Consider the following 27,994-nt stretch of genomic DNA (forward strand, 5'->3'; position numbering starts at 1 on the left):
GAGCTGACCGGAGAGCAGATACTGGGCAATGAGATGGGGTTGATTAATGACCTCATAGTGTAATACCCCTCATAATATGATTGAATTTTGCATTGTCTGAGGGAGAGGTGAGTGGATCTGGGGCTATTTTTTAAAAATTTAATTGAGGGGAAATTTGAAGACATGAAAGCAGTGCCCCTTTCAAATTAAATTGAAAGATCAAAAGAGATGCAGTGGCAAACATTTAAGGTGATATTTCATTCTAAAATATACAAGATAAATACATTCCAACAAGGGTAGACCCATCATTTGTGGTTAACTGGAAATTTTAAAGTTAGTACCAAAGTAAAAGAAAAATGGCGTGTTATTATTGTGCACTGACAGGATAGATGTGGAGACAATGATTCTCATGGGAGAATGTAGAACAAGGAGTCACTGTTTTAAATATCACCCATTTAAAAGTTAAATTCAGATATTTAAATCAAGGAGTAATATTTTTCTGTAGAACTGTGTTGATGAAAAGATGGTCGAAGCAGAGTTCTTTGAATGTTTTTAAGAGGTAGCTAGATTTTTAAAACCTTCTCGTGGGATATGGGTATCGTTGGCTAAGTCAGCATTTATTGCTCATTCCTTGGAGCATAAGTCTATAGTACTATTGCTAGAATGTTGTCAGGGCAGTATCCAGTGTCTCCAAGCTTTTCTTGATATCATGTGGAGAGAATCTAAGTGGGTGAAGACTGACGCCGTCGTGCTGGGGACCACTGGAGGAGACAGGGTAGATCATCTAATTGACACTTCTGGCTGAAGTATGTCGCAAAAGCTTCAGCCTTATCTTTTGCATTGATGTGCTGGTCTTTTTCCATCATTTGACGATGGAGTTATTTGTGATGTTGCCTCCTCCAGTGAATTGTTAAATGTCCACCAGCTTTCGTGACTGGATGTGGCAGGACTTTGCATATGATACATTGGTTGTGGGATTGCTTAGCTCTGTCTGTCACTTGCTGCTAATGCTGTCTGGCTTGCAAGTTGTCCTGATTTGTGGCTTTGCTAGGTTGACCCCTCATTTTCAGCTATGTCTGGTTCTGCTCTTGCATGCTCTCCTGTACTGTCCATTGAACCAGAGTTGATACCCTGACTTGATGGTAATGGTTGAATGGGGATATGCATGAGGTTGGAATATGATTCTCTTTCTGTTGATGGCCCACAGTGCCTAATGGTTGCCCAGTATCTAGTTGCTAGATCTGTTTGAAGCTTGTCCAGTTTAGCATGGTGATAGTCCCGTACAGCAGAATGGAGCTTATTCGCCACAAGGCCTGTGTGGTGGACACTCTTGCTGATTGTGTCATGGACAGATAGATCTGCAGCCGGCAGATTGGTGAGAATGAGGTCAAGTACGTTTTTTTTTTCCTTTCTTCCATCTGCCTCATACCAGTCTCGTAGCTATGTCCTTTAGGAGCTAATCAGCTCAAAATGCAAGCATCTGATGGGCATCTGGAGCCCTTAGAAGATGTTCTACAATTCTTGAGTTCACATTTGAGCCATTAGTGAGTTCCAGGTAAGTGACCTGAATGGTTGGTTGCCCAAGAATTAAAACCTGCTGTAACTCCTTGGTGACTATAATGACTCATCCCATTGACACTAACCCTATCCCTCACCTGATGCTGCACACCCCTTAACTGGATGCACACAGCACAGCACTTTTTCTCCCCCCCAAGCATTCAACCTCTCCTTCACCCACTCATAGAATCAGCGCAGAAAGAGGCCATTTGGCCCATCGGGTCTGCAATGAATCTCCGAAAAACATCTCACCCAGACCCTATCCCCAGCCCCATGGTTAATCCACCTAGCTGGCAAATCCCTAGATACTCGAGTCATAGAGGTTTACAGCATGGAAACAGGCTGTTTGGCCCAACTTATCCATGCTGCCCAGTTTTTTGCAATTTAAACCAATCCCATTTACCTGCGTTTGGCCCATATCCCTCCGTACCTATCCCATCCATGTACCTGTCTAAATGTTTTTTAAATGACAAAATTGTACTCGCCTCCACCACTACCTCTGACAGCCCATTCCAGACACTCTCACCACCCTCTGTGTGGAAAAAAATTGCCCCTCTGGACCCTTTTGTATCTCTCCCCTCTCACCTTAAACCTGTGCCATCTAGTTTTAGACTCCCCTACTATGGGGAAAAGCTTTCTCCATCTACCTTATCTATGCCCCTCATGATTTTATGAACCTCTATAAGATTACCCCTCAGTCTCCTATGCTCTAGGGAGAAAAGTACTAGCCTGTCCAGCCTCTGCCTGTAACTCAAACCTTCCGGTCCAGGTAGCATCCTAGTAAATCTTATCTGCACTCTTTCTAGTTTAATAATATCCTTTCTATGGTAGGGCGACCAGAACTGCGTGCAGTATTGCAAAAGACGCCTCACCAACGTCTTGTACAGCTGCAACAAGACGTCCCAACTCAATGCTCTGTCGGATGGAAGCAAGCATGCCAAAAGCCTCCTTCACCACCCTGTCTACCTGTGATTCCACTTTCAAGGAGCTATGAACCTGTACCCCTAGATCTCTTTGTTCTATAACACTCCACAGGGCCCTACCATTGACTATGTAAGTCCTGCCTTGGTTTGTCTTACCAAATTGCAACACCTCGGATTTATCTAAATCAAACTTCGTCTGATATTCCTCAGCCCGCTGGCCCAGTTGATCAAGATCTCACTGTATTCCCAGATAAACTCTTTCCCTGTCCACTATACCACCAATCTCGGTGTCATCTGCAAACTTAGTAACCACACCTCCATAAATGATTCAGATGATAATTTAGATAAATCAAAACCAACAGTGAACCCAGCACCGTTCCTTGCGGCACACAGCTGCTCACAGTCCCTCCAATTTGAAAAACAACCTTCTGTCTTTACCGTCAAACCAATTTTGTGTTGAAATGGCCAGTTGTCCCTGGATCCCGTGATATTTAACCTTAGTCGGCAACCCATCATGTGCTAACTTGTCAAAGGCTTTGCTAAAGTCCACGTAGACAACCTCTACTGCACTGTCCTCATCTACTTTCTTGGTCACCCCTTTTTAAAAAAAAAACCTCTAAAATTTGAGACACGCTTTCCCACGCACAAAGCCATGCTGACTACCCCAAATGAGTCCTTGCTTCTCCAAATACTATGGTGCAGTTTTTTAGCATAGCTAATCCACCTAACCTGCACATCTTTGGATTGTAGGAGGAAACCCATACAGACACAGGGAGAACGTGCAAACTCAACACACAGTCACCCAAGGCTGGAATTGAATCTCAATCCCTGACGCTGAGAGGCAGCAGTGCTAACCAGTGAGCCACCATGCCACCCACATCTGCCCAAATTTTCGACCACTTGCATGACTTGTCTATATTGCATTGCAGACTGTCCTTGCAACTTCCTATTATTAAAACTGTAGCTACTTCAATTACAATTACATTGGGATAAGGGAAGAATTTTCTGCATCGGTGAACAGGTTGTACTATTGTGGAGTTCAAAACTTGCTTATACCGTAAACCCACATTTCTGGCAAGTCCTTGAACAAATCTTCAGTTCACTTGAAGGTGATCTTAACCTAACAATGATGGGTTGATCTGCACATTTGCCACATCTTTTACAGAAGATAAGATCCTCCTCAGGTACACCTTTTGGTAATATGCAGTGGAGAATGGAGGGCATTGCTTCTCTTGGATTCAGGCTTGTTGTAGCTTTGGCCAGTAGAAAATGAGATCTGCCTGGTTGAGTTGTGCTCAGAATCTGCACTGGATGACCTCCAAAGACTTGAGTGGGCTCCACTTGAACCTGTTGCTGTCTTGATTCTTCGGTCAACACAGGCATCATCTTTACCGTTCCACAGGAATCCAAGAGCAGAAGTCGGCAAAAACATTTAATTCAGTTTTGGACTGCCAGCTGGGTATTCCTGGTGTTCAGGTCCCGGGCATTTCATGATAGTGACTTGGATTTTGCCATTTTTCTGGCTCATTTGTAGTAGTGTCATAGGCTGTCAAATTGTATGTTTATTGTGTCCCTTAATTTTATTGTGGAACCTTTTTTAAACCTTATCTAAAACGTGTAATAATTGAATCCAACCCTATGTTGTTACTCAGCTTTGCATGTTTCTTTGCTAAACAAAGAAAAAATTCCTGTATATGTTCTGGACACCAATCTCTGATTAGACAGGATTAGATTTGAGAACACAGGAGGCATGGTTAGTCAGTTTGCTGATGACCCCAAAATCAGTGGTATAGTGGACAGTGAGGGTGAGGAATGGCAACTGGAGTTTGATTCAGGTAAATGTGAGGTGTTGCATTTTTTGGTGAGACAAACTAGGGCAGGACTTGCACATTAATGATAGGGCCCTGAGGAGTGGTGTTGAACAGAGACCTAGGAGTGCAGGTGTATTGTAAGTGGCATCATAGGTAGACAAGGTGGTGAAGGAGACATTTGGCATGCTTGCCTTCAGTCAGAGCATGGAGTGCAGGAGTCGGGATATCATGTTACAAAATCCAAAAGGATTCTACAAATATGTTAAAGACAAAGGGGTAAATAGGGAAAGAATAGGACCCTTTAAAGATCAGCAAGGCTGCCTATGTATGAAACCATTGGAGATGGGGAGATACTAAGTGAGTATTTTCCCACAGTAAACACTGATGAGAGGGATATGAAAGATGGAGAATGTGGGGAAGTAAATAGTGACATCTTAAAATCTTCTTATTAGAGCAGAAGAGGTGCTGGATGCCTTAAGATGCATAAAGGTGGATAATTCTGTGGGAAGCTAGGAAAGTGATTGCTGGGCCCCTTGCTGAGATATTTGTATCATTGATAGCCACAGATGAGGTGCCGGAAGATTGGAGGTTGTCTAATGTGGTGCCATTATTTAAGAACGGTGGTAAGGAAAAACCAGGGAGCTATAGACTGGTGAGTCTGATATCAGTGGTGGGCAAAAACAAAGTTGCTGGAAAAGCTCAGCAGGTCTGGCAGCATCTGTGAAGGGTAAAACAGAGAGTTAACATTTCAGGTCCGGTGACCCTTCCTCAGAACAGTTCTGTTTTACCCTTCACAGATGCTGCCAGACCTGCTGAACTTTTCCAGCAACTTCATTTTTGTTCCTGATTTACAGCATCTGCAGTTCTTTCGGTTTTTATCAGTGGTGGGCAAGTTGTTGGAGGGAATCCTGAGGGGCAGGATTTACATGTATTTGGAAAGGCAGGGCCTGATTAGGGATAGTCATCATGGCTTTGTGCATGGGAAATCCTATTTCACTAACTTGTTTGAGTTTTTTGAAGAAACGAAGAGGATTGATGAGGGCAGAGTGGTGGATGTGATCTATATGAACTTTGACAGGGTTCGATGAGGTTCCTCATGGCAGACTGGTTAGCAAGGATAGATCACATGGAAAACAGGGAGAACTGGCCATTTGGATACAGAACTGGCTCAGAGGTAGAAGTCAGAGGATGGTGGTTGAGTGTTGCTTTTCAGACTGGAGGCCCGTGACCAACAGTGTGCCACAAGTACTGGTGCTGGATCTACTGCTTTTTGTTGTTTATATAAATGATTTGGTTTGTAAGTTTGCAGATGACCCCAAAATTGGAGGTGTAGTGGACAGCGAAGAAAGTTACTTCAGAGTACAATGGGATCTTAATCAGATGGACAAATGGACAGAGGAGTGGCTGATGGAGGTTAATTTAGATAATTGTGAGGTGCTGCATTTTTGGAAAGGCAAATCAGGGCAGGACTTGTACACTTAATGGTAAGATCCTGGGATGTGCCGCTGAACAACGAGACCTTGGCGTGCAGGTTCCTAGTTCCTTGAAAGTGGAGTCCCAGGTAGATAGGATAGTGAAGAAGGCATTTAGTATACTTGCTGTTACTGATTAGTGCATCGAGAGTAGGAGTTGAGAGGTTGTGTTGTGGCTGTACAGGGCATTGGTTAGGCCACTTTTGGAATACTGTGTTTAGTTCTGGTCACCCTGCTATTAGGAAAGATGTTGCTAAACTTGACAGGGTTCAGAAAAGATTTACAAAGATGTTCCCAGGTTTGGAGGGTTTGAGCTATAGGAAGAGGCTGAATAGGCTGGGGCTATTTTTCCTGGAGTGTCAGAGGTTGAGAAGTGACCTTTGTAGAGATTTATAAAATCATGAGGGGCATGGATAGGGTAAATAGACAAGGTCTTTTCCCAGGGGTGGGGGAGTCCAAATCTAAAGGGCATAGGTTTAAGGTGAGAGGGGAAGATTTTAAAAAGGACCTGAGGAGCAGCGTTTTCAGAGGGTGGTTGGTAGATGGAACGAGCTCCCAGAGGAACTGGTAGAGACGAGTACGATTACAACGTTTAAAAGAAACTTGGACAGGTACATGGATAGGAAAGGTTTCGAGGGTTATAGGCCAAACACAGACAAATGGGGCTATTTCAGTTTAGGAAGCCTGGTTGGCATTGACAAGTTGGGTCACCAGGGTCTGTTTCTCTGCTGTATGACTCCATGACCCTCCTTGCTCATGTATTCCCTACCTCTGGCCCATACCTGCTCTTCTGCACAAGAAATATCTACTGCTCAGAACCAGCTCTGAGAAAGGCTCACTGGGCCGGAAACGTTAACTCCGATTTCTCTCGGATGCTGTCAGACCTGCTGAGATTTTCCAGCAATTTCTGTTTTTGTTCTTTTCCTCTCTCTTGCTATCCCATTTTGATTCCAGTTTGAGTACTGTAATGTGTTTGATTTGTGCCCTTGCCCTGATCTGGTCCAGATACACACCTCAAAAATCACTTTCTTGCATTGCAATATGGTGTTTACCATCTTTTCCCATAACCTTTTCTCATCTTCAAATGTTTTCCCATGTTGCCTTTTCTGCCTTTGTGGAAAAAAAAAATTGAAGTTTTTGTTTTTTGTAGCTGCTTAGCAATGATTTAATTGATACTTTGTCACCACTCAGTCAGCCTTTGACTGTTCAAGTTCTAAAAACACTGCTCAATTCTCCTGGTCAACTTTGCATTAGAAATAGTATCTGAATGTCTCCTGACGAATATAGTTATTTAATCCTGGCATCTTCCTAATAAAGTGATGAAATATGCTTCCTGTAATGATGAACAAGTGCTAAAAGTAAAATCGCCACAGTCCTCCTGGACTGCAGGGATGCTCTCTCATTGGAGAGAGATGACTGGTGGTTTGACTTGAGAACCATCATGCTTCAGGTAAATGGAGAGGCTGAGCATGTGACAATGCTGTGGCCTTAAGACATTGTTTTGTCCTGTTTGTTATTTTTTTGAGAGATTGCAAGCCAAAGGTGACAAACAAGTCTATCAAACCACTGGAGTAAACAGCTTGGGAGGCCTTGGATTTTTGTTTAACAGCCTGAATGGGTGTGGCCAGCTCCCTCAAATCATCAGGATTTTTGGATTTTGATTTTTCAATAGCGTCGGAAGCTTCATTAAATATCTCCTGGCTGCTACTCTGTCTGAATTTTCTCTTGATGTTTATTTCCCTCCTAAAGTGGAGAATTGCATGTGAGAATCTGTCTGAATTTGCCTTTTTGCCAAAGGGTGTATTTATGGGATGTTATTATATTGGAACAATGAATTAGTAATAGTTACTGCACCTATTATTTGGTTAAATTGTATTAAGTTTGTTCTTTTTATTTGTATTTTAATTAGTGTTTAAATAAATTTGTGTTTTTTGCTTAAAGTCGAGTAGCTTGACCAGTCACATTGCAACTGGGATCCGGCACTTCAAACTTGCCTTTGAAAGAAGAAAAAGTTAGGGTCTAGGCTACCTTCTTAAAATGTTCTGAGGGGCTCTGGGCTGATTCATAACTAGGAGAGTCCTTCATGGTAACCTCAGCTGGTTTGGGGATTGAGCCTATGCTGTTGGCATCACACTGCATTGCAAACTAGCATTCCAGCTAACATCGCTGTTGACTGTGGCTTAATCTTTGTCTTCTTATCTGAATTGAAGACTATGGACAAATTCTCCAATACCCAGCCTCTCCCAAAATTTCTGAAATTGGTGCTGTCTGTTTTAAGTTTCAACGCCAGTCGACTGACAAGTTTCCAGAACAGTCAACCTAATCGGAGGGTTATGTTCAGATGTGCATGTAAAAATATGCTCAACCACTTTTAATTCTAGCAGTTTCAAAATTGTTGAATGACAGGCAGAAATTTCGATGTTTTACATTAGATCTGAATTGTTTTAATCGATAGGTGGGATGCGTAAAGACAGAGGCGAGTGACATTATGGAGGTTCACGCTCATGACTTACGACCCAAAACCAGGAGTGGATCAATGAAATGTGAAAGTGGTATGAATAAATAGTCTATTATTGTTCTTCAGTTCTCTGTCCAAAGTCAGATCATTAGTGATTATTCACGAGCCGTAGCAGAGAGTGCTGTGACTACTTTTTAACCCTTCAATTTGGTGAGTGGGTCCCTGAGTCTGTCTCAGTTGGAATGGGAATTAAATATGCTTTTGGCATTTAATTTGATTTGCATGCTAGCTACTGAACCAACTGAATTAATTGACCCCTGAAATAATCTACTCTAATATTTCTGTTCTGCTGAACATATTTCAGACTCTGTATATATAAATTGGAATTTGCCAAGAGTTGTTTAAGGTATCCCTATTTAGCAAAAGCTGTGGTTTAAGTTAATTCTGAATTGCAAGTTAGAATGTTGTACATCTTTTGTTGTAGCCAAATTACTCAAAATATCATTTTCTTACGGTCAGGGTTCAGCATTCATATTTTCTGTCCAATTATCAGATTACCTTAATTTTTGTTGTATTCTCTTGATAGAATTAATGAGATTGTTAGCTCAATTTCCATTGTGTAATTTTGTTGAATCTTTATTGTTCCTATGTTATTGCTGTGGTCATGAATGAATTTTTTAAACTTTTGTAAACTAATCATCTATTCATTGTGGGGTTGAGTATGGTGACTTGGAGGTCTGGAATATGATATAGAAAGGCATACGGACGCCAAGGAGCAGTCAGAACAGCAATATGAGAATTTTAAGATTGACTTGTTGCAGGAACTGGAGCTGATGTAAAATCAGCAAACATGGAGGATGGGTGAATGAATTCAGTTTGACCTAGGATGTGGTGGAAGGCTGTCTCAGAGGACATTAGAATAACAGTAGTTGCAATGGATGAAGATTTTAGAAGACGAGCTGAGGTGGAAGTAGAGAGCAATGTTCAAAAACAAAGTTGCTGGAAAAGCTCAGCAGGTCTGGCAGCATCTATGAAGGAAAAAAACAGTTAACATTTCGGGTCCGGTGACCCTTCCTCCTAACTGGTGGTGGCTGGGAAAACGTCAGTTTATAAGCAGAAAATAGGGAGGTGGGTGTGGTACGGAGTAAATGATAGGATAGAGCCCAAAGAGAGCGAGAGACCGTTGGACAGGCAAAGGAGTTGCTAACGATCAGGCTGGGAGGGTGAATAGTTGTTAATGGGCACTACTGGTGACTAACAACAGGTAGTATAATGGCAAGCTATGTGATAATGGGGCCAGGTGTATGGGGTAGGGAGCTAGGACATGGAAGAGTTTAGGCCCTAAAATTATCGAACTCAATATTGAGTCCGGAGGACTGCAGGGTCCCCAAGAGGAGAATGAGGTGTTGTTCTTCCAGTTTGTGCTGAGCTTTGCTGGAACACTGCAGCAAGCCAGAGACAGAGATGCTGGCCAGGGAACAGGGTGGTGTGTTCAAGTGGCACGATTCCCCAGCACCCTTGTCGACAGGGCTGTCAATTAGGTCCGACCCATCTCCTGCACTTCTGTCCTCATCCCCTCTCTTCCCTCCTGCAACAGTGATAGAGTTCCCCTTGTCCTTATCTACTGTCCCACCAGCATCCACATCCAGAAGATCATCAGACGCCATTTTCGCCACCTCCAGCGAGATGCCACCACCAGACCCACATTCCCCTCCCTTCTCTACCCTTCCCTTGTCCGCCTTCTGCGGGGATTGTTCCCTCCGGGACACCCTAGTCCGCACATCCTTCACTACCAACACCCCCCACCCACAGCTCTACCGCACCTTCCTCTGTAACCATCCAAGGTGCAACACCTGCCCATTTATCTCCCTCCCCAGTATCCAAGGGCCCAAACATACCTTCCAGGTGAAATAACACTTCACCTGCACTTCCGAGAATCTAGTCTACTGCATTCGCTGCTCACAACGTGGTCTCCTCTATATTGGGGAAACGCAGCGTAGGCTGGGTGATCACTTCGCAGAACATCTACGTTCTGCTCGCAAAAAAGACCCTGAACTACCTGTTGGCCTGCCACTTTAATGCACCATCCTGTCCCCTGGCCAACATCTGTCTCTGCCCCGCTTCAGCGAAGCTGAACACAAGCTGGAAGAACAACACCTAATTTTCCGCTTGGGGACCCTGCAGCCCTCCGGACTCAACATCGAGTTTAATAATTTTGGGGCCTACTTTCTGCATTATAAACTGACGTTTTCCTAGCCACCATCAGTTCTGATGAAGGGTCCCTGGACCCAAAATGTTAACCAGAGAAATGTTGTGGAGGCCTTTATTGATTGGGTCAATACAAGTGTGCAGCTGGAGGAACACAGCAGGTCAGGCAGCATCAGAGGAGCAGGAAAGTCGACGTTTTGGGTTTACACCCTTCTTCAGGACTAGGAAGGGGCAAAGGAGCTCACAAATAAAAGTTGGGGGGGGTGGGTAGTGGGGCTGGGGGAATGTAGGTGGGATGGTGATACCTGGATGCAGGTGTTTGGAGTGGTTGTGGAAGTCAGAAACTGAGCCTGATGTACCATTTTTGGTCCAGCTTCAGTTTGGCTGTAGCCCATTTTGAATTCTGAGAGGGAGCTAAGTGGGGCAGTAAAGTAGGATGCTTTTTTAATTCCTAAGGATAGAGGTCAAATTCAGTGCAACTAATGGAATGAAATCTGTTTAAGAAGGCTTCATCTGTTCGGCCTCATTCAGTTAGAACAAAGAACAATACAGCACATGAACAGACCCTTTGGCCCTCCAAACCTGTGCCAACACATTTTGCCCTTCTATACTAAAACTTACAGGATCCGTTTACCCCATTCCCTTCCTATTCATATATTTGTCCAGATACTGCTTGAATGCTGCTATTGTGTCTGTTTCCACCACCACCTCTTGCAGCATGTTCCAGGCACTCACCACCCTTTGTGTGAAAAATGTACCTTGCACATCTTTTTAAACTTCCTCGTCTACGCCTTGAACCTGTGTCCCCTAGTAATTGATCCCTCCACCCTGTGAAAAAGCCTCCTATTTTCCACTCTGTAAGATTATGAATGGCGTAGATAAACTTCTATCAGGTCATCCCTCAAGCTCCTGAATTCCACTGAAAATGAACACAGTCTATCAAACCTAGTTAAAATCCCCCATACCAGGCAACATCTTGGTAAACCTTTTTCTGTACCCTCTGCAAAGCATCCACATCCTTCTGGTGGTGTGGTGACCAGAACTGCACGTAGTATTCCAAGTGTGGCCTAACTGAAGTTCTGTAAAGCTGCAGCACAACTTGCCTATCCTTCTACTCCATGCCCCTCCCAATGAAGGCAAGCATGCCATAGGCCTTTTTTTTACAACCTTTTCTACCTGCGCTGTTCACCTTTAGTGATATAGGGACCTACACACCCAGATCTCTCTCTGCATATCAATATTCCTAAGGGTCCTGCTATTCACTATAATTTCCACCTGTACCTGACCTTCCGAAATTAACCACCTCACATTTGTCCTGATTAAAATCCATCTGCTATTTTTTTGGCCATGTCGTCAACTGTCTATACCTGCTGTATCTTCTGACAATCCTCCTCACTATCCGCAACTCCACCAATCTTTGTATCATCTGCAAACTTACTAATTACACCAGCCACATTTCCCTCCAAATCATTTATGTCAACCACAAGCAGCACAGGTCCCAGCACTGATCCCTGTGGAACGTCACTAGTCACAACCCTCCGTTCCAAAAACCATCCTTCCACGGCAACTTTTGTCTCCTATGACTAAGCTAGTTCTGTATCCAGCTTGCCAGCTCACCCCTAATACCATGTGACTTCATCTTTTTCTACCAGTCTGCCATGAGTGACCTTGTCAAAGGCTTTACTGAAGTCCATGTAGACAACATCAACTGCATTTCCCTCATCAGTCATCTTCGTCACCATCTCAAAAAAACTCGATCAAGTTAGAGAGATACAAAACCATGCAGTCTATTGCTAATAAATCCAGTTGCTTCTAAATCTGTATAGATCTTGTCCCTGGGAATCTCTTCCGATGATTTCCATTCCACTGATGTGAGGCTTGCAGGCCTTTTTTTCCTGGATTATTCCTGCTACCCTTAGCCAATGGGACAACATTGTCTACTGTCTAGTCCTCTGGGACCTCACCTGTGGCCAAAGATATTACAGAGATGTCTGTCAATGCTCCAGCAATTTGTTATCTTGCCTCCCTCAATATTCTGGGATAGATCCCATCAGGACCCGGGGACTTGCCTACCTTAATATTTTTTTAAGATGCACAACACCTTTTCCATTTTACTAGCAACTTGGCTTAGAAATGTGACGCTCCCTTCCCTGAGATCATCCTTCACCAATTCCTTGTTGGTTTTTTTTTTTTGGTGAATACTGACGCAGAATTCGTTTAGGACCAGCTAGTAAAAATCTGTCCATATTCAGAGCAAATTTGACCATAAACCTGAAATAATCAATTTTAAAAAAATATGATATAAAATTTGGGCTATGAGACAGAAAATGAATGGCATACTTGGGTGATCATTTGATATGAGAATGAGATACATCACAGGACAGTAGAATTTGGTACTCTAATGTACACCCTGATCTGGAAGTTCACTGATTATTCAAAATAACAAGTATTCCATTTCCCTTCATATAGCAATACAACAAAGAATTTGTTCAGGTTTCCGTTAGTCCTGAATGAGGTATCTTTTTATTAAAATCCAGAGAAGTACAATATGCATGGAATGAAGAAAGAGGGAAGTGAGAATCGTCCTACTGATTCAGAGCGAGCCAGGCCACTCAGAAACAACAGGAATATGACCACCTCAAATATTGTAAGTATAATCAAGCTATTTTTGTGTAATGCATTGTAATATTCTTGGTACAGATTTACTGCCTTTTTCACTTAATAATTTGCCTAATAAAATGTTTAATGCTTGCGTAGTACGAAGGACTGGTGGACCTCTTTGTATTTGTTACAGTCAGCTAGACCTAGTTTTTAGTGAAAAATGTCTTTCATTCCAAAACAAATAGGTACTATTCTGAGAGTACCTGAGCCCTCCCTCCTTAAGAAAGAAAGCTAGTTTCCGTATGTAGATTGAGGGAATCCTGAGCACAGAAATGAGGAAGGCAAATTATGTCTCCTTTTCACAGCAATCCGCTGCTGTACCTTGAAATTTAAAGGTCTGATGGCTACTGACAGGTAAGTATACAAGTGTGATGTTAGAGTGCTGGAAGGGTAGAGCATGCAGATAAGCGATAGAATCGGGTCTGGCTGGGGGTAGAGGTTATTTGGGTCGGGTCTGAAGGGGGAGGTGTGGTTAAGTGGGGTCAGCTCCAGAGGAGAGGAGAGGAAGTAGGGTTGGGAGTGCAAGGTAAATGTGGGATCAGTGAATAGTTACTTATGCTGAAAGACTTGTGTTAAAAAGAGGGGTTAATTTCATCTGATACTGGTAGGAAGGAGTTGTGCTGCGGGGATGGGCTGAGTCTGAAATGGGCTGAAATCCAAAGTCTTGGGGCAAGAATGCATATTCATTCATTCACTTGATTTGGGAATCACTGGAATGTGTGTTTTTAATTGTCCTTGATGGTGGTAATAAATCACTGAAGGTTTGTGTTGTGTTGGCAAGATTTAAAAGGGACTTCAAGGGCAACTTTTTCATGCAGAGGATGGTGCATGTATGGACCGAGCTGCCAGAGAAGGTGGTGGAGGCTGGTACAATTACAACATTTAAAAGGCATCTGGATGGGTACACGAATAGGAAGGGTTTACAGGGATATGGGCCAAATATTGGTAACTGGGACTTGATCAGTTTAGCATATCTGGTCACCATGGATGAGTTAGACCAAAGGGTCTGTTTCCGTGCTGTGTAACTCTATGACACTAAGAGTGGCTTTGCAGCAGTACTACAAATTGAACTAATCTAGTCCTAAAGGACAATGCTGCTGGACTGGATTTGCAGCTGGTGGTGAGGAAACTGACAAGAAGGCAAAACACGACCTCATCTTCCCAAGTCTGCCTGTAGCAGATGCATCTGTCCATGACATTATTGGTAAGAGTGACCATCACACAGTCCTTGCAATAGGAGGCAAAGTCCTTCCTTTGCATTGATAAAACCTTACATTTTGTTTGGCATAATCACTTCAAATAATTCAAGACTGAGCATCCATGAGGTGCAATGAACTTTTAGAAGCAGCAGAATCCGACTTGAACACAATCTGCAACCTCATAGTTTGGCATAGCCCCCACTTTGTAGTGACCATGAAACCAAAAGATCAACCCAGGTTCAATGAAGAGTGCAGGAGGCCACGCTAGGCGCAGCATGAGGTATTGACTGGCGAAGCTAAAAACAGGACTACTTGCATGCCAAATAGCATAAGTATCAAGTAGTAGACACAGTGAACCCATACCACACCAACGGATCAGATTAAAGTTCTGCAGTCTTGCCACATCCAATCATAAATATCCTAGAGGATACCATTGACCAGAAATTGAACTAGATTAGCCATATGATACAGTGGCTACAAGAGGAAGTGAGCGACTAGGAATACTGCATTGAGTAACACACATTCTGTCTTCCCAAAGCCTGTCCACCATCCAGAAGGCACGAGCCAGGAGTGTGACAGAGTGCAGTTCCAACAACACTGAAGAAGTTTAACACCAACCAGGATAACACTTGATTGAGACCTCTGTTGCTCTGTGTCTCTGTTGTCTTGTGCGCGTGCTTTCGATGTCGCTCTCCCCTCCGCCCCTGCTCAGTAGCAGCACTGAGTACCATTTACAAGATGCACTGCAGACATTCACCGTGAAATTTTTCTTTCAAGCCCAGAAACACTGCCATCTAGAAGGAACGGGAATGGCAGCAGTTACATGGGAACATTGCCATCTATAAGTTTTTCTCCAAGCCACTCACCACCCTGACTTTGAAGGAATGGTGATGTATATTTTTGTGTCATTCCGTCAAAATTCTGGAACATCCTTGTTAATGACATTATGGGTCTTCCTGCAGCATATGGACTGTGCTTCAAGAGGGCAACTCACCACCACCATATCAAGCAACTAGAGATGGGCAATAAATGCTGGCCTAGCTAGTGATGCCCACACCCCGTGAGCAAACTAAAACGAATAGTTAGGCAGGGAATTTCAGGGTGTTGGCCCAGTAACTGTGAAGGAACAGTGACTTAATTCCCATGCATGTATAGCTCTTATTTTACTCGGTAACAGATCACCGGTTTGGAAGGAACCTCGGTGAATGAATCGATGCATGTTGTAGATGGTGTACACCACTGTTGCTATATGCTGATGCTGGAGAGACTTGGTGAATGTTTAATCTGTTGAATGGGTGCCGATCAAGTAGGATGCCTTGCGCTAGATAATTAACTTCTCTAGCTTTCCTGGAGCTGTGCTCATTAAGACAGGTCGAGGGGTGTTCGATGACACTGCTGGCTTGTACCTTGAAAATGATGGTCAGGCTTTGAGGAGTTGGGCGCGGTGTTATTGGTTGCTGAAATCAAGGCCTCTGACTCACTGTTGGAGCCACAGTATTAATGGGGCTGTCTGGTTCAGTTTGTGATCAAGAGAAACCTATAGGCTCTGATATGGATTCAATATTTTCATGACAGCATTGACATTGAATATTAAGGGAATTGATTAGATTCTCCAGCTGGCAATGCTTATTGTTTGGCATTTTGTGTGACATGTATGTTTGGCATTTGCCCAGCCTGAATGTGGGCCATGTCATTATCTGAGGAATTATGAATGATACAGAACACTGCAATAATCAGCAAATATCTTTCTTCTGACCTTTTTATGATGGAGGGAAAGACTTCGAAGCAACTGTGAGGATAGTTGGCTTGGACACAACCCTCAGGAATTGCTGAGACAATATCCTGGGATTGAGATGATTGGTCTCCAACAAAAAAGATATTGTAGAGTTAATGTTTCAAGTCTAGTGACCCATCTTCAGAACTGTGCTGAAGAAGGGTCATTAGACTCCGCATTCATTCTGCTTCTTGCCACAGATGCTGCCAGACCTCCTGAGTTCTTCCAGCAATTTGTTTTCTTCCTCATTTCTAGCATCCACAGTTCTTTGTGTTAAGAAATATCTTGCTTTGTGCTAATTATGTAGTTTTGTCTTGATTCACATTGACTTCAGTTTTACTAAAGTTCCTTGATGCTCCATCAAATGCTGTGTTGATGCTGAAGGCAGTCACTCTCGCTTTTGGAATTCAGCCCTTTAGACCCTGTTTGGGCTAGGGCAGTAATGAAGTTCGGATTGAGATCCTGGTAGAACCAAAACTGAGCTTCAGTGAACAGGTTATTGCTGAGCAAACGGTGCTTGATACCATCATCAACGATTGAGAGTAGACTGTAGCAGTAATTGACCAGGCTGAATTTATAAAGCTTTTGCATATAGAGCAAAATATTTGTGTTGTCTTGCACATGCCAGTAATGTAAATGTTCTGGTACGCCTTGGCTAGCTCTGGTGCACAAGGAAAACCATCAAGATGTTAGCGCCCATAGCCTTTCCTGTACACAGTGCCAGCAGTTGCTTTTGCGGTAAAATGGAATGATATGAATTGGCCGAGGAGTGGGCATCTATGATGTTGAGGATCTCTGGGGTAGTCAGAGATGAGATGTGATGGTAGTGACAGACTTTGACTTGATTTGTTGATGTGGGATTGGTGACCTCCTGTATATAACAGAAGGCTTCTGCTGTTTAGTTTGTTTGTAGTTGTGCATTTTAACAACCTGATAAAACTGTCCAATATTTAAGTGTGCATGGTTCTGCTGCTGTTGTGGCATGCTGGTTTTCAATCAGACATGGTCTCTTGTCTTGATGGTAATGGCATAGAGATGGATATGTTAATCCATGTCTGCCACTCCAAGGGGCCTCAGGTAGGGGCATTGGTTAACACATGGGCAAGGCAATCAGCATAGTTTGCTCATAGAGTATAAAAACATTATTCCCCTTTTACATTGGTATTCTTTCAAATTGTTGATAAGTTCAAGACAAAAAGCTTTTACAAACACTTTCCATCAATGCAACCTGTACAACCAATCAACAATTTATTATTTCTCACTGGAATGTGTTCTGAGGAAGGGTCACCGGACCTGAAACGTTAACTCTGTTTTCTCCTTCACAGATGCTACCAGACCTGCTGAGCTTTTCCAGCAACTTTTTGTTTTTGTTCCTGATCTTCAGCATCTGCAGTTCTTTCGGTTTTTAATAATTTATTAATCATTGTTTGCTCTTCAATATTCTCTCCAATCTTCGGACCCGCCAGAATTAACATTGCAGTATTACATACTATAATCTTTATTACATACTATATCTTGCAGTTTCAATGCCCCTTTAACTTCCTTAGTTAGTCACCGATGATTCATCCTTCCCTTTCTCACTGGAATGTGTTACAAACAGATAGGTTTGTTTTAAAACTCATTCTACCTTTTTCTACCATCTGCCTACAAGCAGATTTGATTTCTTTTCCTTTTTTTTAAAACAGTACCATATTTCTCCCCTTTTGTTTGTAGACCTTTCAGGTTTTAACCAAGTCAGTGTTGTAAAGCTACACCAGAAATTTTGTTTCTCACGTGGAGGTGGGGTTTGCAATTCGGACATGTTGACAAGCGTGAATCTCTGCCTCTTTTTAATTCTTCAATTAGAAATAACTTGAGCTCAAAAGTGTTCAGAGAAACCAGTTTATCAATGTCCTTTTTAAGATTGAGTTAGCAGTGTGGAATTCCTTTGTTGGGTGATTGGGTAGCATGCAGTTGAGGTGTTGCTGATATTTCTTTATTAAAATTTCTTTGAAGGTCATCCGAAGAAGTTTGCTGAAATGTAACTTTTACTTCATTGGCTGATGAATAAAGTTGATAATTTGCAGGGAGTTGAAAAGACAGGTTGTTGACTGACATTTTTCATTTGTAATCCGGACTTCGGGGTTTTGCTATCATCTGTAGATGCTACATGAAGCTGTACTGATGCCTTAGCAAATTTTTTGTTTCAAAATAGTATGATTATAAGGTAAAAACCGAAAGAACTACGGATGCTGTAAATCAGAAACAAAAACAAAGTTGCTGGAAAAGCTCAGCAGGTCTGGCAGCATCTGTGAAGGGAAAAACAGAGTTAATGTTTTGGGCCCGGTGACCCTTCCTCAGAACTGGATTAGAAGGTGGTTGTGTTCAGCACTGGGAATCATATGATAAAGTCCCTTTTGGGAAAGGGGACAGTTATTGAGACAAGGGCTTACATCGCAGATGACTAAATGTCCATGTCCCATCATAGAGGTTAAGTGGAGTGTCATTAAAACTCCCTAACAAGATAGGGTTAAGTTGCAATTCTGCTGCATAGAGATTTTCTTTGAAGACCATATTTCTCTGTGGCAGTTTATAATGTAATAGTTAGCATTCCAGAAAGAGCAGGGAACTGAGGGCAAAACATTTAACTGTCTCTCTTCCCAGACGTATTGAATTTCTCCAGCATTTTTTATTTCATATCTCCAGTATCAATAGTATTTTGCTTGATGAGTTAGTATTCCAATACCATTGGGATACATGAGGCACTGGCTAACCTCAACTTCAACTTCTGAACTTCTGGAAGGTTACAATAGAATCCAGTCACATGAATATAGCAGCCATCTTTGGACTGTTCAATGTTCTCTGAAAACAATTACTGTATGTTTTATGTTTAAAGGTATGTACCACCATAGGCTTTTAATCAGTTTGTGATGACTGCAGTTTTGATTATTCTGAATTAGCTTCTTAAACGACTGCCACTGTGTCTTGATTGACCCATCCGTTAACCTAGTTAGTTTAGCAGCTCTGTCTGCATGCCCTCATCATTACCCATTAGTTTAAGTGCTAGTGTTTATCCAAACTTCTCTCCATCAATCTGAATGTGAAATTCAATCAGTGATACTGCAACTTGAGGGTGCCTTTATTTTGAGGTCTTTTCTGATTCTTGTCTCATTGCATGATCCTAGTCCAGTACAGCCTGCTCTCTGCTTAGCTGTAGAACGTGATTGTCTAAGAAACTCTGCTGAAAACACATTTTTATTCATTCACTGGAGGTTGGTGTCATTGGCTGCATTAACATTTATTGACCATTGTAATTTCCCTTGGAAATTGCTGGTGTGAGCTGCCTTCTTGAGCCACTGCATCTATACTGTGTAGGTGCACCCACAATGCTGTTAGAAAGGGAATTCAAGATTTTTGACCCAGCAACAATGAAGAAACAAATTAGAATAGTGTTACGGGAAGCTTAGAGAAAGGTGGCAGTGTTCCTGTGCATGTGCTGCCTATGTCTTTGTGGGTTGTAGAGATTGTGGGTTTGTAAGATATTGTGTAGGGAGCCATGGTGAATTGCATCTTGTAGATGGTGTACCAATTGCTGTATGATGTTGGTGGGAGTGAATGTTTGTGGTTGTGCTGCCAGTCACTGGGGGCTACTTTGTTCTAGATAGTGTCAAGCTTTTTGAATGTTGTTGGATCTGCATCCATCCCAGTATGTGGAGCATTTCACCACACACCTGACTTACCTTTTGTAGGTGGAGGACAGTCTTTGGGTAGATAGGTGAGTTACTCACTGCAGGATTCCTGGCCTCTGACCTGCTTTTATACTTTGTATCTGTGACTGATCCAGTTCAGTTTCTGGTCACTCCTGGGATGATAGTGGGAGAGTCAACAGTGAAAATACTATTGAATGTTAAGGAGCAATGTTTAGATGCATGTGGTTCCTTTGTTTTTAGGTGGCTGAGATAGCTAGTATGCAAACTGCAGTTAGAGGAGCTTCTGTGAATTTTGCATGGCATCTCGTAGATAGTACACATTGCTGCAACACTGTGTAATGTAGAAGGAATGGATGTTGAAAATGTTAGTTGGGGTGCCAGTCAGGTCAGTAGCTTTATCTTGCATGGTGTCAAGCAATGACTGTCATACCTTTTTATTGCACAGGCCCCAATTATTTTTTCTGTTTTATTCCATTCTCCAGTGCGGTTGCTGTTAGGAGGCCTGTAAACCACAACCACAAGTAATTTCTTCACTATTTCTCAGCCCTACTCAAAATGAACGACTGCACATTCTGAGACCTTGAACTAGAATGACCTACTGTGATGTATCAGTGCTATTCTTAGTTAACATGGCTACCCTTCCACTTTCCTAGCTTCTTGTCCTTCATGCATCTTTTGAATATTCAGGTTTCAGTTCTATTGTCTTGTCATGTCTACAAAACTTTTATAACAAGACAAAAATTCCTTTGTTAAAGTACATTTACAGCCTTGTATGAATATGAGTGTAACAAATGAATATGAGCTGTAACAAACTGCAGTAATATTGAATGTAACTTGTCCAGTATTACCATAAGCTGGGGAAACTATGAAACCCATTCGAAAAATGAGTCACCCCAAGAATTCAATACGTAGGGGGAAAGGAAAATCTTTCGCTAACCACCTGAAAGACTGCTGATTCATAAGCTCTTCTAAAAAACAAAATGTTTACATGTCCTATTGCTAAGATGTGGTTCTGGACCTCTTGATTCACAGTCAAGCATTCATAATGGACCCAGCTATAATCTCAAACTTTGAGCAATGTATACAATGGAGTCTTACTGAAATTGCAGAAGCAAGTCACTAATGGTTTTTGCCAAGGTGCATGAGATAATGTATCAATCAATGGACTCCAACAAATGTGTTTTTTAACTCAAGTGAACTTTGCAGGCTTTTTTCAATTTTCAAGGCTTGAGGATTTCATTCACTTCAGATCATGAATCTTGAACAGCTTAAAGCTACCCTTCAGAAGCCTTTATGCATTTTCCACAAAATTTTGGTTCTCACACTGGAGTAAATTATGATTAGTATTTATGATATATTAACTCTGAGCGCTTGGATTTTGGGGATAAAGTAAAGCCCGTGAAAGAGTGAAGCTGGGTCCTGTTTGATCTCGGCACAACTTCAAATGGTTCAGTAGATTTTTGTTTTATTCCCTTAGAATCCATGCATTGTCACCTTCCTCTGGTAGTAATGGGATCTCCTGTCACTGAGTGCTCTTGCATTTTTTTTTTTGGGAGCCTGCCTGCCCTTATTTGAAATGAAGGTCTGTGTAGACTTTGGTAAAACTCAGCTGTAAGAGTGCAAAGCTATCAGGGAAGACTGATTCAGAGAGAAGAACGAAGACTGAGAGATGATTGAATAAATTATATGCAGTTTCAAACATAGGCACCGTAAAATGTTTTAATAAGTGGGGAGTGCAAAATAAGGGCACTCCCTTGGCCATGAACAATAGTCTTAAAATGGTCATGAACAAATACAACAGGAAGTTCTGAAAAATCTCATTCTCTGAGGAGGAATTTGTTGTCACACATGGATCTGAGCATTCCACACAATTTCCAAGAAAGCTGGATTAATATGTGAGGGTGGAATGAAAAGAAAACTCTTTACTTCATCGAATCCTAAATCAAGATAGTGGAGGGAGGCTGTGATGCAGACTGTATTACGTTTGTTCCTTTTGTAGGTGGACCTGTATGTTTGCCTGATCTGTGGACAAGGCAATGAAGAGGATCGACTTCTGCTCTGTGATGGCTGTGATGACAGTTACCACACCTTCTGCTTAATTCCACCCCTACAAGATGTTCCTAAAGGTGATTGGAGGTGTCCAAAGTGTCTTGCTCAGGTTGGTAACTGGACTTGTGCTCTCTGCATCAGAATTATACAGCAGAATGAATGCTGTTCACTCCTTTTGTATTCAGTGTTTCAATCCTCAATGTCACAACACAATTGAATAAGAACAAACAACTTAAATTGAAGCTTTGAAGCACGAGAGTTTTTTTTATTCTAGGGATGTGGGTGTTACTCATTTATTCTTATTACTCATCTCACATTGCCCAGAGCGTCATTAAGAGTCAATTAGATTGCTACAGTTCTGGATTCATGTGTAGGCCAGAGCAGCTAAGGATGTCCCAGATTTTGTTCCCTGTAGGACTTGAGAACCGGGTGGGATTTTACAACAATGGTTATACAATCACCAGTCTTAACTTTTTAAATTCATGTTTTTTTTATTCAATTAAAATGTAACCTCCTGCGATGGTTGGGTTCTCCTTGTCATTAGCCTGGGATTATGGATTACTTGCCTATTGACATTTATCGCTATGCCATGCCTCCCCATAAAAAACAGAATTCGATGGGAGTTTAATAGGTTGGATGTTGAGAGGATGTTACCATTTGTGAGGGAAAATGGAACTGGGTAACAGTTTAAAAACAAGAGATCTTCCATTTTAAGAAACATGAGCAGAAATTTCTTGCCTCAAGAAGGTGAGATCAAACCATTCTGTCCCGCATGCTTTGTCCACTATTCAACTAGATCATGGCTGTTCTAATTGTGGTCCTAACGGGACTTTTTTGCTTGTTAACTCTTGTGACTGTTTGTTTGTGAATTAGAAATTGTCTAGTTTGAACATATTCAATGGCCACACTCCCACTATGCACCACCAATTGAAAGTACTAACATTTTGTTTCTGAGAAGAAGCTGTCCTTTCTCTGTCTTAAATGGGAGACCCCTTGTTTTTAAATATTTCCACTCTATTCACTCAAGGAAAGATTCACTGGAAATGAATGATTTTGTAGATTGGCAAAATGTAGGGTAACAATTGCACACATTTGTCAACGTGAGATGCTTGATTCTCTCCATTTCTCACCATCACATTTTATCTTCGAAATATTGCCTGATCTGTCTCATTATTTTTGCCCCTTCTCCCACCACTGCAGAAAGGTCCATTTATACCTTTGCCACCTCCTGATGTGACTTTTTTTCAAGTGCTTTTTTAACCAGCCTCCAAAGTTCCACTTTTAAATGCTATACCTATCTCCCAGGGTAGGTGACTAGCTCTTTAAGTGTTTCCGGTCAATATAGACTGCTTAAAGCAAGATACATGACATTGGTTTTGGACACTATTTATCAAGGTCAAAGTGCACTCACTCATGAGCTATTATTTTATGGCTAAAAAAATCAAATGGAAAACCAGGAAAGATGGAGATCTGGAAAGCAGTTTACATCTGAAATGTATTAATTCCTGACAACTGCTTTGGAAAACTAACCATAACAAAAGGCCAAAAGGTTGTAGGTAGAAAAGGAATATATGTCCACCTCCAGCCTCCATGTTCATGCTATTGGAATCAATTTACAAACTGTCAAACCTATTACTTTGAGAAAGTAGTTTGGTGTATCTGAACTATTGATCTTAAGCTTGTTTGTTTCTCCCCTCCTTATTTTGTTTGTTCCTGTAAAGAACTGACTGATTTGACCCAACTGCCATTTCTGACCAAGGGAATCGCCTTGAAGCATTATCTTGTGTTTACATAATTGAGTTATGCAATTTCAAAAATTTTTGTGAAATTGCAAGAGTTTATCTATCATCACAGTTAGTGGCAGGGGAGTGCCACTTTGACTTCACAGCATGCTGGAAACTTTGTTTTTGTTCTAGGAGTGTAGCAAGCCTCAAGAAGCTTTTGGTTTTGAACAAGCTCCTAGGGACTACACACTTCGTGCATTTGGAGAAATGGCAGATGCCTTTAAATCAGACTACTTCAATATGCCAGTTCATGTGAGTATGCTTCAGATTTATAAAGGATGTTCTCACAGTTGGTTGTCAAATCCATTCTGAGTGTAACTTTATTTACTTTCAGTTCGAATAATCAAAAAGTTATATATTTTTTTAAGTGGGCATCTTATGGTCCACTACTCAAGTTTAACACTTCTTTATGTTATTGTAAATAAAGCTGGCTCTGAATTTAGGCAGAGATAGTAAGATCTGCCAATTGTTGGAGTCAGAGATAATACGGTGTGGAGCTGGAGGAACACAGCAGGCCGGGCAGCATCAGAGGAGTAGGAAAGTTGACGTTTCGGGTCGGGACCTGAGATGCCAACTTTCCTACTCCTCTGATGCTACCTGGCCTGCTGAATTTAGGCAGCTTTATTTTGAGCTTGATATTAAGCTAAGATTTACTGAATCTGATTTCTTGGTACCATGAGCAGAGTTGTTCATTGTTCTGACCAATATTTATCTATTTGGCAGATTGTTCCTTTCACAATCATCTGATCATCTATCTCTTACGTGCCTGTGTCCTCTTTGTTGTATTTCATTATAGTACAATGGTGACTGCTCTTTGAAGATAATTAGTTGGTTATCACAAGATTCTTAGTCGAAGGACATGGAAGGTGCTTTGCAAATCCAAGCTGCTGTCTTAAGCTACACTGGCCATCAGGGTCTGATCTATAGTATGTTAGCATTTTTTTTAGCCCTGAGGCTGGAGAATTTTGGGAAATGAAAGCTCTCATTTATGTACTGAGCTTTCTTGTGGTTGCAACTGAAGTGTGAGGGCTTTCCTCTGCATCTGATCTCAATTTGACTCCAGGTTGGAGCACTGCATACTTGAACAGAGCATGTTCCATTTTTCAGTCTTGGCAGTAAATGAAGTTTATTATGGAAAACTAAAGTAAACGAGAAGTTAAATTTAAGCAAACTTCTTTATATTGGTATTTTTGTGCTCAATGTACGTTTTGAGAATGAAGCAAAATTTTTTTTAAAACACAGATGGTTCCAACTGAACTGGTGGAAAAGGAATTCTGGCGCTTGGTTAGTACCATTGAAGAAGATGTTACTGTAGAATATGGAGCTGACATTGCTTCAAAAGAATTTGGTAGTGGCTTCCCCATCAAAAATGGCAAAATTAAACTGCGACCTGATGAACAGGTAAGGTTCTAGATTAAATGCGTAAGATGTTTAAGATTGATGCTGGGAACATTCTTTCTGGTTCTTAAATTGGTATGAATAATTGTTTGCTATTAATAATTGCATCATTTTTGCAGAGAATCTCCCAATATCTGGCCATTTGTAGAATCACATGAAATTATTTAAAAAGTCATGTTCAACTCAGACAGGATTCGGTCCAATCTTCAGCAGGAAATCTGAAAAATCATGTAGAAGTTCAACTCTGATGTTTCCAGTTTTGTCTTACATTTATTTCCCTTGTACAGAGTCTTTGATTAAATTATTTTGTTCGATCTATATTTAACCAGATGAACTGTGGACATCTCTAGTTGCATTATTCCCCTGTTGAATTGACTAATCTGCATTAGTAAGAAGTGCTACAATTGCTGAAGACAATCATAACTCTCAAATTGGGCAAGGTTCAGAGTTCTTATCATTTTTTTGATCCCAGCTGGTACTGACTGTTGATGGTAGTAGTACACACAAATGTGTTAAATTAGTTGAAGCTTAGTTTGACATTTTTAAAGAATTTGAGCGGCTTAGGCTGCAGTTTTGATGTGGCATATTTCAGTTCAAATGGGTATCAAAGTAGATATATCAATAATAAATCATCTAAATAATTGTATTTGGTGGGTGAGGAAGTACTGGCTAGATTTGCACTGTATTGTGTGGACATAGTAGATAGTAACGATTTTAATTTCTGCACAATGTTAGATGCAGAATGCGTGGCAGTTTTTTTTTTGTGCCAGCCCATATTACCAACTATATTACTATTCAATAATAACATGCAACAGTCAAGCCATCTGATAAACCAAAATTATCCAAATACTGGGACAACAAGGTGCAGGGCTGGATGAACACAGCAGGCCAAGCAGCATCATAGGAGCAGAGAGGCTGACGTTTCGGGCCTAGACCCTTCATCAGAAAAGGGGGAGGGGAAGGGGGTTTTGAAATAAATAGGGAGAGAGTGGGAGGCGGATAGAAGAGGGATAGAGGAGAGGATAGGTGGAGAGGAAACAAACAGGTCGAAGAGGCGGGGATGGAGCCAGGAAAGGTGAGTGTAGGTAGGGAGTTAGGAAGGGGATAGGTCAGTCCAGGGAGGACGGACAGGTCAAGGGGGCGGGATGAGGTTGGTCGGTAGGAGATGGAGGTGCGGCTTGAGGTGGGAGGAGGGGATAGGTGGGAGGAAGAACAGGTTAGGGAGGCAGGGACGAGCTGGACTGGTTTTGGGATGCGGTGGGGGGAGGGGAGATTTTGAAACTTGTGAAATCCACATTGATACCATTGGGCTGCAGGGTTCCCAAGCGGAATATGAGTTGCTGTTCCTGCAACCTTCGGGTGGCATCGTTGTGGCACTGCAGGAGGCCCAGGATGGACATGTCATCTGAGGAATGGGAGGGGGAGTTGAAATGGTTCGCGACTGGGAGGTGCAGTTGTTTGTTGCGAACCGAGCGTAGGTGTTCTGCAAAGCGGTCCCCGAGTCTCCGCTTGGTTTCCCCGATGTAGAGGAAGCCACACCGGGTACAGCGGATGCAGTATACCACATTGGCAGATGTGCAGGTGAACATCTGCTTGATGTGGAAAGTCTTCTTGGGGCCTGGGATGGGGGTGAGGGAGGAGGTATGGGGGCAGGTGTAGCACTTCCTGCGGTTGCAGGGAAAAGTGCCGGGTGTGGTGGAGCTGGAGGGGAGTGTGGAGCGGACAAGGGAGTCACGGAGAGAGTTGTCCCTCCGGAAAGCAGATAAAGGTGGGGAGGGAAAGATGTCTTTGGTGGTGGGGTCGGATTGCAGATGGCGGAAGTGTCGGAGGATGATGCGTTGGATCCGGAGGTTGGTGGGGTGGTACGTGAGGACGAGGGGGATTCTTTTTTGGTTCTTATTGCGTGGACGGGGTGTGAGGGATGAGGTGCGGGAGATGTGGGAGACACGGTTGAGGGCGTTCTCGACCACCGAGGAGGGGAAGTTACGGTCCTTGAAAAACGAGGACAACTGAGATGTACGGGAGTGGAATGCCTCATCCTGGGAGCAGATGCGGCGGAGGCGAAGGAATTGGGAATAGGGGATAGCATTTTTGCAGGAAGGTGGGTGGGAGGAGGAGTATTCTAGGTAGCTGTGGGAGTCGGTGGGCTTGAAATGAATATCGGTTTCTAGGTGGTTGCCCGATATGGAGACAGAGAGGTCCAGGAAGGGGAGAGAGGTGTTAGAGATGGTCCAGGTAAACTTAAGGTTGGGGTGGAAGGTGTTAGTGAAGTGGATGAACTGTTCGAGCTCCTCGTGGGAGCACGAGGCGGCGCCGATACAGTCATCAATGTAACGGAGGAAGAGGTGGGGTTTAGGGCCGGTGTAGGTACGGAAGAGGGATTGTTCCACGTAACCTACAAAGAGGCAGGCGTAGCTTGGGCCCATGCGGGTACCCATGGCTACCCCCTTTGTCTGTAGGAAGTGGGAGGAATTGAAAGAGAAGTTGTTGAGTGTGAGGACGAGTTCGGCTAAGCGGATGAGGGTATCAGTGGAGGGGGACTGGTCGGGCCTGCGGGACAGGAAGAAGCGGAGGGCCTTAAGGCCATCTGCATGGGGAATGCAGGTGTAGAGGGACTGGACGTCCATGGTAAAGATGAGGTGTTGGGGACCGGGGAATTGGAAGTTCTGGAGGAGGTGGAGGGCGTGGGTGGTGTCACGGACATAGGTAGGGAGTTCCTGGACCAAGGGGGAGAAAATGGAGTCTAGATAGTTGGAGATCAGTTCAGTGGGGCAGGAGCAGGCGGAGACAATGGGTCGACCAGGGCATTCAGGTTTGTGGATTTTGGGAAGGAGATAGAAGCGGGCAGTGCGAGGTTGGGGAACGATGAGGTTGGAGGCCGTGGGTGGGAGGTCACCTGAGGTGATGAGGTTGTGGATGGTTTGCGAGATGATGGTTTGGTGCTCAGGGGTGGGGTCATGATCAAGGGGGCGGTAGGAGGAGGTGTCGGAGAGTTGGCGTCCGGCCTCGGCGATGTAGAGGTCAGTGCGCCA

At 42.7% G+C, this 27,994-nt stretch overlaps 1 protein-coding gene across 2 annotated transcripts in view; it reads left to right on the forward strand.

Moving 5' to 3' along the window:
• The window catches only part of kdm5ba (lysine (K)-specific demethylase 5Ba), a 174,395-nt gene that overhangs the window by 28,280 nt on the left and 118,121 nt on the right, over positions 1–27,994 (forward strand). For both annotated transcript variants that reach the window (XM_048611957.1, XM_048611958.1), the window contains exons 6-10: positions 8,198–8,294; positions 12,946–13,055; positions 21,731–21,889; positions 23,697–23,816; positions 24,807–24,965. In XM_048611957.1, the coding sequence (XP_048467914.1) occupies positions 8,198–8,294; positions 12,946–13,055; positions 21,731–21,889; positions 23,697–23,816; positions 24,807–24,965 (645 nt within the window). The remainder of the gene's footprint in view (positions 1–8,197; positions 8,295–12,945; positions 13,056–21,730; positions 21,890–23,696; positions 23,817–24,806; positions 24,966–27,994) is intronic.

Source organism: Rhincodon typus, chromosome 25, assembly GCF_021869965.1.
Source record: "Rhincodon typus isolate 14 chromosome 25, sRhiTyp1.1, whole genome shotgun sequence".
NCBI lineage: Eukaryota > Metazoa > Chordata > Chondrichthyes > Orectolobiformes > Rhincodontidae > Rhincodon > Rhincodon typus.